Genomic DNA, 15,007 nt, shown 5'->3' on the forward strand with positions numbered 1-15,007 from the left:
TTGTACCTACTGTAGATCCACAGTATGCTCAAAAATGAAAAATAAAAGGACTTTTTTAATGCTTACCCAAGTCTCATAAACTTTGAAAAAATAAGATTTACGAGCAAGACTTTGAATATGATTTTTAAAAATAAATCTCTGATAAGTAGACTTGTTTTCAAAATATGAAGAGGGGGCCTATAAAAAATGTTTTCCTTCTGCTACAAACTATAAAGGATCTGTTGCCATAGAGACTAGTGAAACTTTATATTTAAGAAGGGCTCCTGAAGCCCTCTGAAGTTTTGTTTTTTCTGAGAGAACTGCTTTCAGATTTTAATTACTTGGAAGAAGAAATGGTGAAAAAAATAAAAAACTTTGAAAGGCAAGTACAAGAATAAAGATTATATTTGTATTGGAAAAAGTAGCCTTGCTATTGGTGACAGCCATTTCTAAACAATTTCTAACCCTTTTTGTGATTTGATCTCAGATGTTATTTGATATTAATACTATTTTATGGTTCAAAATGTTAATTGCTGTCAAATATTTTAAAGTTATTTTTTAACTCTAGTTGGAGTTGGGGGAACAGTAAGTTGCACTCTTCCCTCTGGCCCTGAATTTGCAAACCAATATCCCAGTAGTGTGATGGGGACTCTCCTTCTAATGAGATGTTAACTGAGGTCCTGGCTATTTGATAATTAAAGGTGGTTAGTGTAATGTCCTGGCTACATTTGACCGCATGAAGTTATTTTTCATGTCTCCCCCTGATCTGTTGTGTGATGGCCCTGCTGATGTTCATCATCATGATGCTGCATTTCCTTCATGTACGTCAATGGATGATGCAATGGGAACCTTCCTATAGTTGAAGTGCTTTGGGATGAAAAAGCACTTTACAGGTGCAAGCAATTATTAATAATAAAATTGCTGTTCTGGGCTTGGCCACCTTTATTTGTGGCATTTCCATGTTATTGTATCCCATTGAACGTCCTTCCAGAGGTGTGCTGTATGTATTAACAAGTAGCTCCATTAAATTGTCCCCCTATGGGTTTGTACTCAAGAAAAGGAAAGCTGGGCAGCCTCATCTATTTATTCCACTCTTTGTCACACTTCCTCTGGTGGCTCTCTACTCTACTCCCAGATTCATACATGAGCTACACGGACTTGGGAATTCAATTACCACATATTGCTGTCTGTCTCTGTTTACTCTGGTAATGTATGGTGTGAATTCACAAAACGCTAAATTGATTCAATCCCAAACTTCTGTCTACAGAATTGAGTCGTTAACAAAATATGCACAGTACTGTATATTGGCCTCATGCTCTGCCTATTACTTCCAGATTCTTTCATTGGCCCATCAGAAATAATCAGAATAACATTTTAAAACATCAATTAAAAGAATCCAGGGGAGCTAAATAGTCACAAAATGACACAAGAGTGTATTTTTTCCACACAGCTGAGAGGAGTTAGCTAAAGGGAGAAAGTATATTTAAGTCAATTAATCAAGGAATTACACACTGTTTCTGACAAGGGACTTACTGTACACCCTTGGATACAGTACATTTTACTGGAAATGACTTAAAAAGATTGCAGCTTCAAAACGAGTTTGTATTCCAAACAGGGGCAAGGAAGCTGAAGAGATCATTTGAAATCTTGCGTAAGTCTTATATTTAGTCCAGATGTACATAAGCAAATCATGAGATAGAAAAAAAGGGGAAAAAACAAGTGAAAGGGAAAATACAAAAACTTTTTTGGCATTTGCAAAAAAAAGTATTTCCTGTTAAAAAAAAGACAAATAAGGAAATCAAACAGAAGTTAGAATGCAGCAGTCTAGTCTGAGTCATTCCAGGGGTTTGCATTGCTCTGGAATTAGTCTAATGAGTTCCACAAACAGACCAGTACATACAAAATAAAGCTCTATTTCAGCTTTGCTTTACTAGTGAAACACATACTTGTGTTAAACTAGAAATTACCAAGGATGTTAGCTACAACATTCTGTACTGAAAAAAAAAAAGAAAATCCCTGCAGTTCAGGTACTAATACTGACAATTGATAAGAATTTGCTATGGATTAGTTTCCTTTGTCATGACAATTGTTCTGTTCTTGCATCTAGCAACTTAAGATGTGTGAAAGCCAGAAAAGGCAATGTCAAAAATACTCAATGCACACATGCAGGAATGCAGCCAAACTTAGTCTGGATAACAAAAATCTAATATTAGGTATTTCTCTGCTTTGGTTACAAATTAATTCCTCCAGTCTGTATAAATGGACAAAATGCCATGATGATAAATGTGCAAGAAATGTATTCTTATTCTAATTCTATAATATTCTGAAAGGGTAATTCTAGTAATTACTGTACGTTACATTTGGAAAAAAGTTAGAGAAATGAAAAGCTACGTACATGAAAGCTAGATTGCTGCTAAAACTGGAGATAATTGTACCATATTCTTCAAATGAGATTTTCTTTTCTTTGCTGATTTCTATTAGAGAGTTTAATAACAGTGATGGGATGTCTGTACTCAGGGAGGGGGAAGGTTCTGAAGAAGTATTATGGAAAAGTAAATTGCAGATTACTATCTTAACCCATTTCTGCCTCCTCACTCATTATTCTAAAAACAATTTAAGAAGGAGTTCTTGGGACTTCAATATATGAATTTGAATTTATTGAGTACAAATTGTATCTTAAAAAGCACAATGGCAGTAAATGCAGTAGCTGTGGGTGCCAATTTACAGAACATAATTTAATATTTTTCCTAAACTGTGTATGTGGTTGCATCAATTAAGCCATAGGCACTCAATATTAATTAAAACAAAAACAACCTGTTGGCGAGTTATTGAAAATGCCAAAAATTATTCATAGATGAGAATGCATTTTCGTGAGCTATTCATAAAATGAATGTGGTCTTGCTGAGGTTGGTGCTGTTCTTGCAAACTGATGTTTTTTGTAGAATTTGTAACGGGTCTTTCATTTTACACAATGGGCAGCGATTGCAAAGCTGTACATTTTTGGGTACAATGGTGTATAATTCTGTGTTTGGCATGGTGTGACTCAAAAAGACTTGGCCCACAAAAAACAGAATTCTGCGCACAAAGATTGACAAAATGAGAGCTCTGTCCAAAAACAAATGAGGTTTTTAAATCAGCATGTAATTCACTCATAAAAAAGACTCAACGTCAGAAGGACATTAGAGGCATCAGTTCAAGGCTGCAGATGGAAAATTAATCACGTTTTTTTTAGCTAAGTGTGGTTGAGAGAGAAGTTGCATTGGCATGACCCCAGGACTGAAAGTGTCAGTCTTCCCCACTTAGCCCAGCAGGGAACGGGGTGATAAAAGGCTGTCAGTGCTCAGATATCTTCTTGATCCCTTCAGGCTATGATAATTTACCAGTTCTTTAGATGTGCATGGTAGACATGATGTTCTAATTGCTCATCTTTTTGTGCATCTCCCGTTATTTGAATAAGTGACAAAATAAAACCTGTTATTATGAAAATGATTGATTTTTTAAAATCTACTTCATAATAAAGTAAACTTGAATGGCTGTTTTTAACCACAGAAAGAATTCTAGATATATGATGTACTACTTTTGGGTATTTGTTAGAAATCCCATCCTTTGACCCAGAGAAAGGTCTGGAATACTCTTTTGTGTAGGAAATCTTCAAAACAGTTCCAGTTATCAATATTGTATGAAAAAAGCATTCAGACTTTCCTTGTTCATCTATGATACATGTTTATCTCATGAAGTGAGAGATAAAACGTGACAGAGAAAAACCTACATTTGTATGTCATGAGATTTTACAGTTCAATCAAGACAATCTAGAAATTGGACAACTTGGTCATATTTATACTACATGTATGTACTGTATGATAGCTCTGTGGATTGTTAAAATACTATATGTAGAATATAACTTTTCTTGTTTGCCAGGCTGGTATCTATGAAGATGATTTCTATGATGGGGCATGGTGTGCTGGAAGAAATGACCCTCTACAGTGGTTTGAGGTTGATGCTAGAAGGTTAACAAAATTCACTGGAGTCATCACACAAGGCAGGAACTCCTTGTGGTTGTGAGTACATTTAGAGTTATTTTAACATTCTATAATTGTACCAGCTCTTATATTAACATTCTTGGTTTTGGAAGATGGTGCCTAATTAAGAACAGACCTAGCCTGTGCTGGGACAGGAAACCTCTAAGGACATTATTTCTGTAAATAACATGGATTGCACTCTTCCCTTGGGATCAGAATTTCAAAATCAGTGTCCCAGTATAGTGACAGGTGACACTGTGCTGTCTGAGGTACCATTCTTCAAATCTTATGTTAAACTTCCTTCTAGAAAGAGTGTTAAAATAGTGACCTGGTTAAGTTCCAGTCTAGGCTTGCACCATCTGGCCTACCTAAATTTGCTTAATGAAGTAGTGAAGTAGTTTTGCACTTCTGCACCTGAACTGCTGTATACTGGGGCTGTTGGTTTATAATGGCTGACATGCTTCAACCTACTGTAGTGGGTGATGACTGCACTGCAGTGACAGATGAAGTGGAGGAAAAGCACTAGACAAATTTAAACAATTATTATAAAATGCTGAGCAGAGACTTGCAAACTTAAAACGTTTAGAAATGTTTCTGTGACTCTCTCATCACATACCACATTCCAGCTTGAGATCTTGCAATCATGTTTTGGTCATTTAAAACAAACAAGTTTTAAATTTATACAGATGTGTATACAAATGTGGCCACCCTGAACTGTAGTTTCAAGGCAGGTGGGAGTGTATTTTTGTATGTTATGTTTAGTTTCATACCCTAACTAAACAATAATGCCTTTATTTAAATTGAAAGAATACAATGATGCTGGATATCTGATTGCAGTGCCTTATGAATTTAAGTCAAGAGCTAATTTGATCATTTACCTTTTCCGTACCACACTTAGTTGCAGAAACAAGCCATCTTTTCAAGGCTGAAATAATAACATACTGTATAAAAGATCACAAATGAGTGGAAGCCATTCAGCCTATTTAGCTTGTTTGTTTGAGAGACAGATTATCTGAAAGCCAAGCTGAAGATACCTTTAAACCCTGTCAGGGAGTGGCATAAGACTCTTTGGTAATAGTCAAACTCTAATAAACTAATAATTATTGCATTAACAGTTATTAAAAGGGTGCATCCCCACTGGGCTTTCAGCTGCTTGCTGGAAGCCTAGGGGGAAGTCTACACAGCTGGAGTTCATTAGTCAAGATCCTTTAAAAGCAGGGTGTACCAGAAGGTACTTAGTCTTTTCCAAGATATTTAGGTTAAACAATACAACAAGCAACAAAAATAAGGTTGTACTACAAAAATAAGACTAGGAGATATTTAAAATACTGTAAGATACAGTAGCAGCAAATGGATTTTCAATGTCTTGGACCACTGTTTGCTCAAAGAAAAGATTTGCTTAAGCATACCCTCCTGGGAGGGAATTTAAGAATGGAGGTGTCAGGGCGATCTGAACTGTTGGATGGTGAGGCTTTGAATACCTTTATGTTCCTAAACTAAGGCATTATGTTCTAAAGGGTGAACTTGGTGAGTTTGCTTAGAGACACACCAGACTAGTTTCCCAAACTTTTAAAGGGGTATTATACAGTATATAAGATACTCTACAAAGGCTCAGCAGGTTCACAGAATTAGGGAAGGAACTGCCACTAGACAGAAAAGGTAGTAGGTAGTAGGTACCGTGTGCCATACCGAACAATCGCTATCGTGGAGTACAGGAGACTAGGCATGAGTCTGTAAGAGAGTGTATCTGTGTTTGTGTTATGTATGTGTAGTTTGTGTGCATGTGTTGTTTATTTATAGTGTACAGTATGTGTTTCGGTGTATGTACGTATTTGTACAGTATGTCTTGTGTATCTGTTTTGTATGTGTATATGCTGTGTATTTGTATTGATTGTGAGTATTTTGTATATGTTGTGTTTGTGTTGTGTATGTGTATAGTGTATTCTTCCTTATACTTCCGTGTGTCATTGTTGGTCATCCTTTAAATGTACAGTACCACTCAAAAGTTTGAGTACACCTCCTTAAAACCAGGTTTTTTGTGATTATATGTTTTAAACTGTATAAACTTTTCTATAAACACTTAATATTTAATTACATGATATATGCACTTATAATCTTAAGTGAACTGCATTGAAAATTTTAATTTTTCCTTTTTTAATAAAATGAACACCCAAAGCAAGTGGATTTCAGTCAGAAGCCAAGGTTAGTTAAAAGTCAGAAATGTGTATAACATGGTGTTAGAACACTAAAAGAAGTTTAAAATTGTATTTGTTAGATGTTCTCACAGTTAACTAGCATTTTACCTCATTAACCTTTTGTAACCAATTATTAGTAAACAGGTGAGGGTCCATGATTACTATAAATATAGGTAGCATGGGCAAAAAGTTCTAATTCCTGAATGAACATTGCAAAATTTGCTCAGTAAGCAAGTAAAAAAGGACAGTCTATAATTACTTTAAGAAATGAAGGTCAATCTTTAAGACAAATTGCAAGAATTTTCCAAGTGTCAGTAACTGCTGTGGCCAAGACTACCAAACGATATGAAGACTCTATCACTCATAAGGACTGAAAAAGTTCAGGCATTTACCTCAGAATCAGAGAATACATTAATTCTAGTCACAAGTCTGCAAAACCGGCGACTAACTGCCCCTAAAATACAAGCTGAGCTCAATGCAACCAGAAGTACAGATGTTTCAAACATCAACTGTTCAGAGGAGGTTGTGTGAAGCTGGCCTACCAGGAAGATTTGCTGCAAAGAAACCATTGTTAAGAGTGCAGAATAAGAGGAAGAGACTTGCCTAGGCAAAAAAAGCACAGAGACTGGACCTTTGAGGCCAGCTTCAATACTGTAGTATTGAATATTTCAATACTAAATTCAATACTGTAGTCTAGATGGTCAAAATGCCATTGTTAGCCATGTGATGTAAGTGTGAACTGAAACATAGTGTTGGTCAAGGTAACCCTTAAACAGAAGACCACTTCATGGCCATTGTAGAACTACATTTAGCAGTAAAAGAGATATTGCAGTTCACTGGTTTGTGTGTGTCAAAAAGAGAGATTGCTAAGATGCGTTTCCCTCAAGGTAAGACCCAAATATGTCTGCATCAAGTCAGGGCACCCCTCATTCTGAGATGATTGTGTTAGAGATGTGCTGAGGGATACACTTGCAGTATTATTATTGCTTATCCTTTGTGGCCAACATGGGATCTGTGTGTGTTGTCCTGAGAGATATCTTGTTGTGTATTACGCTAATGGGACATGGAGAGTTCTTCCATTTAAAGCCATTGGGTGTGTTGTGCTCATTTAACAGCTCTTGAGGGGCTTCTGTGTTGAGTAGAATATGAAATGTGTACCTTGTAGGCAAGAATGAAATTCATTGACTATGACAGGCCACCAGTAGTACAGGTCATTTAAGCCTCTATTGTGTGTACTGTATATACTTGGGGTATTGATTAATTACTTAATTAGTGAAGGACTGAAAGCCACATTCTTGCATGTGTCTAATCTACTGTATACTAGTCTGGTATACAGTATAAAGGGATTCATGGTAATAGCTTGTGTTGAGTCATTTAGAGTAGGTCTGTATTATGCAAACAGCTTTGTCAGAATAAAGTCTCCTTGCACAGCATTTTGCTGTCCATTCTGTTTCCATGTGCTCAGGGCCCTCAGTCCTCAGGCCTGTCACAGTGACACATACTTTACTGTAGCAACAATCCTGATTTAGTTGTTTTCATGAAGGTATCCTTGTGATTTAGGCAATACTAGCAGTGAGACTCCATACGAGTGCTAAGGAATACACTCTGAGGCCACCCAGAAAATGAGCCTGAGAACGCCTGGCCTTGAAGCCCTTATTTAAAGTATATCATAGAATGAAGGATGGGCAGAAGCTTGGGTTTGTCCTCCTCCTCAACTTTTGTAATGAACTACAATTAATTTTACATTAAAAGAAATATTTACCACTACCTGTTTATCATACCCAGCCTGATGAAAGCCACTTCAGTGATAATTTATCCATGGCGAAGGTTAATTTATTTGTATGCCGGAAAGCAAAACATTTAACTCCATGAGAGTCTCTTTGGCTCTTTGATATTAAAAGGTCATCATAAAAAGCCAGTAAAAGATGTCATCCTTCATTCTTTCTGCCTAGTTAAATTTAGCTGAAGGTTTGCGTATTTTGTTTTGCAGTTATAATGGGCAGCACTTAGTCTTTTTGTAATAGCTTGAGAGGAACATTACCAGAGGGACGGGATGTTGAATTCTTCCCATGCAGTTTTTAACATTATTATGCCTAAATTAAGAGGATAAGGCTAAGTGTTAGTCATCCATTAATCCATCAAAATGCCTTTAAAAGCTTTTGCAAAACTTGAAGATAAAAATATCCACCACCTTAACTAGTTGGTGTAGTGAGTTGTGTTGACTATGCATCCATTTTTCAAGACATACAGTACTACAGTATATGTTCAGTACGAAAAAAAGAAAACCTTTAGGTCATAAGGTTTTAACTGACAATTTGTAGGTTTTTGCAGTAAAATGTTCTTATATGGTTTTTGAAGTTTTTTACATTGGAAGTAACATAATATATGTACTGTATATGTTTGAAAATGTGTAGTTTTTTAAAACACTAAAACACATATTTTAAAACAGAGTGCGACATTGAAAATGAAAAAAATGTCAAATGAAACACCACATCAAAACACTAAGAGCCAGTGCTGTGATGTAATCTTTTGTCACAGCACAACTTAATCAAGAAAAAACAAAAGCCTGAGTTATGTTTAATAATGCCTTGTTTATCTTCATACTGTACCTCAAAACCCCTGAGATCAGTACTAAATACAAACCCTCTCAAAATCTTCATTAGATATTGCTTCATTATTTGACTTACAATAACTGCTTTTCAGACTATTCACAGTGCCAATAAACCCAGGAAATCCAGAGAGTGGATTATTGATTCCCATTTCATTTTTAGAAGCATTTTCCTTTTTTTTGAGCTTTGTAATATTATTATTCCATCTATATTTAAGAGTTATTTCCCCAGATCATGTATAACACCTAAAGAATGCTTTATCAGCTCAAGCCATACTGTGGTGCAGTAATTTGCATTGCATACCAGTGTCCCTTACTAGCGGTAGAAATGCAGGTTTGAAGCATTCAATAAGGAATTCATCTCACCATTCCAGAGAGAAGCAAGGGTAATTAGTCACAGTCTTTTGCCTTGAATTATTTACAAGGCTTTTTGCTGGGTTTGCTACTGTGTGACATTTTCACGCAGTTTCAAGACCATGTGTAAGTCATCTCAGTGCCTACTAGGAAAAGATTAATTCAAAGTCTTGCAAAATATTATAAATACCAAAAATATTTAATATTTTATAACAGTTTAAAACCTCTTTTTGACACATAGTATGATGAACTGTAGTAGTGTTTGCAACACATAGAATTGCATTGTTCAGATGTGACACTTTTTCTTGAGACTATCAGTAAAAAGAGACTACAGTAGAATAGAAATAGTTTTTTTTAACATACAGTAGCATATGTTTGATAATGTGTAATAAATACAGTATTTGGTTTAGAGAAAAAGCCTGGCCTATTGAAATGTTATTGTCTGTCAGCTAATTGAAATTTTAAAGTTGAGTGGGTTTTAAATCAACAACTAAATAATGGTACAAGAGACAAATGCAAAGTGGCAGCATCATAGGAAAACAATTCTGTATTTGATATAATCAAGGTATTTAATGAAAAGGAGCAATAATCACAAACCATCTGAAAAGCCTTTAAATTAATTTTTAAACATCATAGAAATACAATATATTCATTGTATTTTGCAAACTAATCTGGTCAGTTTCTGCTGTCACATCTTACAAACACTCTTTTTAAAATACATCATAAACAGTTGCTCTCTTAGTATGGTTTGAGCTCCCTGAGCTGAAATGGATTCAGTGATGTGTTTATTAACAAGTCAGTTAAATCAGTTGGGCAACATTCAGAGTGGTGCCAATGACAACAGTCTGCTGGAGCTGTTCCTTAATTAAAAATTGCTCGATGAAAATCAGCTCCGAAAATACTGACTCACTTAATGCAAAAACAAATGAGCAAACATCAAAAACTCTGAATACACAGGCTTAAAATGACATATACTGTATGTACTGTAGGAAGAGATAACAATAAGTTTTGTTCGCCCTCAAGTTTTCAAAACATTCCAGACTTTATTTAGGTTAATCATTTTAATGTATTTAATTAAAGCACTGTTTTTAAGGAATATACAGTACAAAATGTACTTTATACATAATACATTAGGTACAGTATATTATTATACAATTATACATAAACTATATCAGTTATAAATATTTGCAACATACAATGTATTGACACATTTTCTGTATGTTGCATGTATTGCAATATGACTAAGAAATAATATATACAGTAGTACTGTATAGTTTTTATTGTTTGCTGCACACTATAAATTTAAATATTGTACAACACATTTTAGAATGTTAACTTTCCGAGTCCCTTTATATGTGAAGTGTATTTGATGATATGCTGTGGAACCGTACCTTTTGTGCCATGTGAAAGTGTTTTTTACTTCTCTGTTTGCCTGAATAAATTGCACCACTTTTATAAAATACAGTAACTGTAAAGTAAATAATGATGGTTCATACCTACTGTACATCTCCCATTAAAGAAATTAAACCAAGTACTTCATAAACTTGTCTTTTAGACAAATACAATACTGTAAATCAATATTTTAACTTGATGATTTTTGCAGTTCTTTGTACAGTGGCTATGTGAGGTTGGCATTCTGAGACAATAAGAGTCTCCCCCCACACAATGAATCAGACTGCTTGTTGAGTGTAAACAGAACATGCAGGATTGCAGGTGGGCGCTATTATGACACAGCAGCTCTTATTTGTCCCATCAGGAGCCTCCCTAGACTCACACCACAGCTGTGATCTGTTGAGCTTGACTTAAACATGTGAGCAAGGCAATTAGCAGAGGGATTCTTTGCTGCTACAGACAGATGCAGCCTTAATAGAAAACCCACAAGACAAAGCAAATAGAACCATACAAGAAATAATTAAATTAAATGTAAGCCCCCAGAAAGATACTAGAATGGCATGATGTGACTAGGAAATAATCCTTAAATTATTCATTATAGCAATTTGCAAAACCTTGATGAAAACCACCTATGCAGTATAGAAATCCTTAAACATAAATGCTGTAATAATAGAAATTTGAGCAGTGTTTTAAAAACATTCTTGCAGGGCCATCCATAGGTGTGAGGCAATACTGCAGACAAATTTGTACACACTAAGTAAACCTAAGACAAAAAGTAACTTTAACTAATTTAACTGAGGTTGACATAAAATCTTAGTACAGAGGTGTTAACAGATTGACACAGATTCAACAGAATTTTTCCCCATTTCAAAAGCAAACAAACTTTGCAGGATTCCATGTTATATAAAATGTTGGGCATTTTCCCTCAATATTCTATAAAGCCAATGTGCACTTCTGATCCTTGTTAATCCTCAGTCCACCCCCAGACTGTCTGTGGATTGTCACCTCCTGTCCTCCGAGGATCAGCCTCCCACACTGACATTTCATTTCCATTCTAGTTACCCGGAAACTTCAAACAGGCACACAAGTCCTGACTAAACCTCAACTAAAAAACAAACTTTCGCAATATTGTCCTTAAATTGCATTTCCACGGTTTCATAATCTTAACTTTTGATTCAGATCAAAGGTTTATCTATTTGTTTCTCTATGTAAATAGAAAATAATAAATTAAATGCTCTTTGTTTTGATTTAGATATACTTTAACCAAAGACTGGCAATTGAGGGAGTTCTATCTTCTGCTATTTGGCTTTATGTGGTCTGTTGTACTATTTGTATGACACACAGGGATCCCTGGTAGTTCTGTCTCTGTCTCTTGTTCTTTCTCTCTGGACATCTGTCACAACTGAGGATTATTTTTTTTTTGTGCAATATTGCAAGACTGCACATCTGCAGGTCTGAAGATGACTAAAGAGGAAAATCCAGGATAAACAGATTTTGGTCAAGTTTATTATTGTGTTCTCAAATAAAATTGGGGGTCCTGGGTGGATGATCAAGTCCATGGCACACTGTTTTTGCAGTTCCTGCTTTTCAGTGTCTTGTTGTTCCATGGTTTTGAGGAGTTGAGATTCTTGTTGCAGGTGCTTCATTAAATTCTGGGTAATAATCTCCATGAGTTCTAAATGTTGATATTCTTCATGCTGGCTTTAGGACATCATTGAAGTGCTTCCCTTGACCTCCTCTTGAGCACATGCAGTTATTAAGACTTGCTTAGTTATTCTTGTTCTATCATAGACCCAAAGCAAGAGATCATTACTACTATAACTACTACTACTGCAACTACTTCTACTTCTCCTGCTAATAGTAATTATTATAATAATGAAGTAAAGTAGTCTTCTGGGATGGTGGCCATTCTGTATCATTGTCACGTTCTTAAGTTCTAAATATTACTGATACTACTTAGCCAATTGTGATTTGTGACAAGGCACACTGTAATGAGAAAGTTGTCTCTATATTTTATACTGCCATGAGATTGGACACCAAGAGTTTGAGCAGTTCTGCATCAAGAACAGAAAAAATCTATTCTAAGAATGAGTAAATCAAAAGCTGAAAACAGTCTCCTAAATGGTTCAACAAATACATTAAGAAAAATATGAAGGAATTAAGCAATTTATAAAATGATTAAAAACAACAGGATCCACTTTAAGAAAAAGTAAAAATATCTTAGAAAGGTCAAGGGTGGGATAGAAAGGAATATTGGAAAGGAATAATAAAATAAAGGCAAAAATAAAAGTAATAAAATGTTTTCCAAATGTATATCAAATATGCTAAATTCTGGAAAATTGGAAATCAAGTCTGCTGATGATAAATTAACAGGAATAGTTATTATATCAGATGCAGTTTGGTTTTGAAAGTATGAAAAAACCTAACCAAATATGTTCTTTCAAGAAATGGCTGGATGAGATACTTGGATCAATCCTAAAAACTACTGTAAACAGGCTATACAAACCAAATGACCTCTTCTCATTTGTAACTGATCTTCTTAGAAGTGTCTCATGTTATTAAACATCTATGAATTTGTTATTTTAATAAATAAAGCTGCAGTACTTAGAGGAATTAATAGTAGCTTATTTCATATTAGACTTTTAAATGACAGTATAAGTCCACTTTAAATTTGAAATGTGCAGTCAAAGCCCTTTTTTAACATCTAAAAATAAACCTGGATTTTATGTTAAAATAATACCAAATTTAGGTCAGCTACAACTTTTTATCCTAATATTTCACAGGATTGAAGAGTGCCCTTAAATTGCATCATAGATCACCCTAGTAAATCTAAAGCATTCCAGAACCAATCCCTGCTGTTAATCAGCTATGGCATATTATAAAGGCCGATCTCATTTTCTTATATTTCTTGCAAAAGGTGAGCTAATTATATTGTTATAGTTTCTTTGTACAGTAAGTTACCTGTACAAGCTTTTCAGAGTTGTATTGAGTCTGGAGGAAGTAAGGCCATCTAATTCAGTTGCATGAAACAGAAAGGAAATTTAATGTGCAGTCCTCCAATATACAGTAGTAGTGTACTGTAATTATCTTTTGTATTTTAACAAACATGGTTCACACCTGAAGAAGAGTCATAATTGGAAACCTTTTTTCTTTGCATTTACTTTTCAGTGTGGAATTAGCTTCTGTGTGCTCCTGAATTGTTATTATAAAATGGATTCAACACTATAGTTTGAACAGACCAGATACCTACAGAAACTTGTAGCCTCATGGCAGCTAATGTGTATCCACACAAAGCTTAATTTGTACTGCAGTTACACTCTAATGATTGCTGGTTAAATAAGATGTTCTTTTCTAAATCTGTCATTGCAGAAGCGATTGGGTGACAGCATATAAAGTAATGGTGAGCAATGACAGCCACTCGTGGGTAACAATTAAAAATGGAACACAGGACATGGTGAGTAGGAAAGGCTAACCGATTTCTTGTCTGTGAATGTTCATCTTCTCTTTAACATTGTTCTAATTCACATACAGAATCTGCAAGAGTCTGAAAGACTATCTGTGCTCTAAAACCTGCACTTCAGTGATGCCTCAGATTCATGTACAGTAAGGAGAGTTTCCCACACATAATTAATCCACAGAGGAAACCCAGCTACAGGCACGTGTTTTAAAAGGCAAGAAGACACTTGCTGTCATTGTCTTTGCCTTTTGGTGTTCAGTAATAATCCTGACATTTTCTTCAAAGGCTCATTTCTCTTCACAGCTAATGCTCTTCAGCAAAAGCAGATTTGTGGAACATTTACCAACAAAGGAAAGGAGGCAAGCATTGAGGTCTGCTCAACAACAATGTAATAAAGAAGATAAAAATAATTTATGAGGCTTATGAATAAAAACGACATCAACATGACTATGATAAAAACAATTACATCGGGTGGAGCAGACATAAAGGATATATAGGTCACATTGGAATATATCTCTTCATGAAGATTAATCATAGATCAGACAAAATAAGAAACCCTATTTAACCTTCAGTGATCATTATTATGTGTCACAGAAAGCAGTGAAAGGTTTGGCACAGTTTCAAAGGCAGGCCTATACTGTACCATACCCATGTAGCCAAGAAGTAAGTTTCTAATACTCTGTCTTGAACTGGTCCGTAGCCATCAGTTAATCAATACAATTCCCTTGGAAAAGTTATTGTGTGTATATTATTTTAATTTTTGTTTCTTCATGTGTTTCACAACACACATATTCACATAGATGATAAGATCTGATTGCATTTGTTTCAAAGGTATTGTTCTCCACTGTGTGTGTGTGAATAGAGGCAGGGAAGTATAAACAACTTTCAAATCTTCCGTCCAAACTGTAATTTTTGTTTCTTTTAGGACTGAAATTGCTTCAATGCATTATTTTGGAGTAGGCTCTACCTTTCTGTCTCCATGTTATGTAGTGCTGAATCCTAA

The 15,007-nt window shown here is 35.1% G+C and overlaps 1 protein-coding gene across 1 annotated transcript in view; it reads left to right on the top strand.

The window, feature by feature from the left end:
- The window catches only part of cpxm2 (carboxypeptidase X (M14 family), member 2), a 66,813-nt gene that overhangs the window by 21,051 nt on the left and 30,755 nt on the right, over nt 1-15,007 (top strand). The window contains exons 4-5 of the mRNA XM_088635154.1: nt 3,898-4,037; nt 13,917-14,001. Of these exons, the coding sequence (XP_088491280.1) occupies nt 3,898-4,037; nt 13,917-14,001 (225 nt within the window). The remainder of the gene's footprint in view (nt 1-3,897; nt 4,038-13,916; nt 14,002-15,007) is intronic.

This window comes from Lepisosteus platostomus, chromosome 6 (genome assembly GCF_059453375.1).
Source record: "Lepisosteus platostomus isolate fLepPlt1 chromosome 6, fLepPlt1.hap1, whole genome shotgun sequence".
In the NCBI taxonomy this organism is placed as follows: Eukaryota; Metazoa; Chordata; class Actinopteri; order Semionotiformes; family Lepisosteidae; genus Lepisosteus; species Lepisosteus platostomus.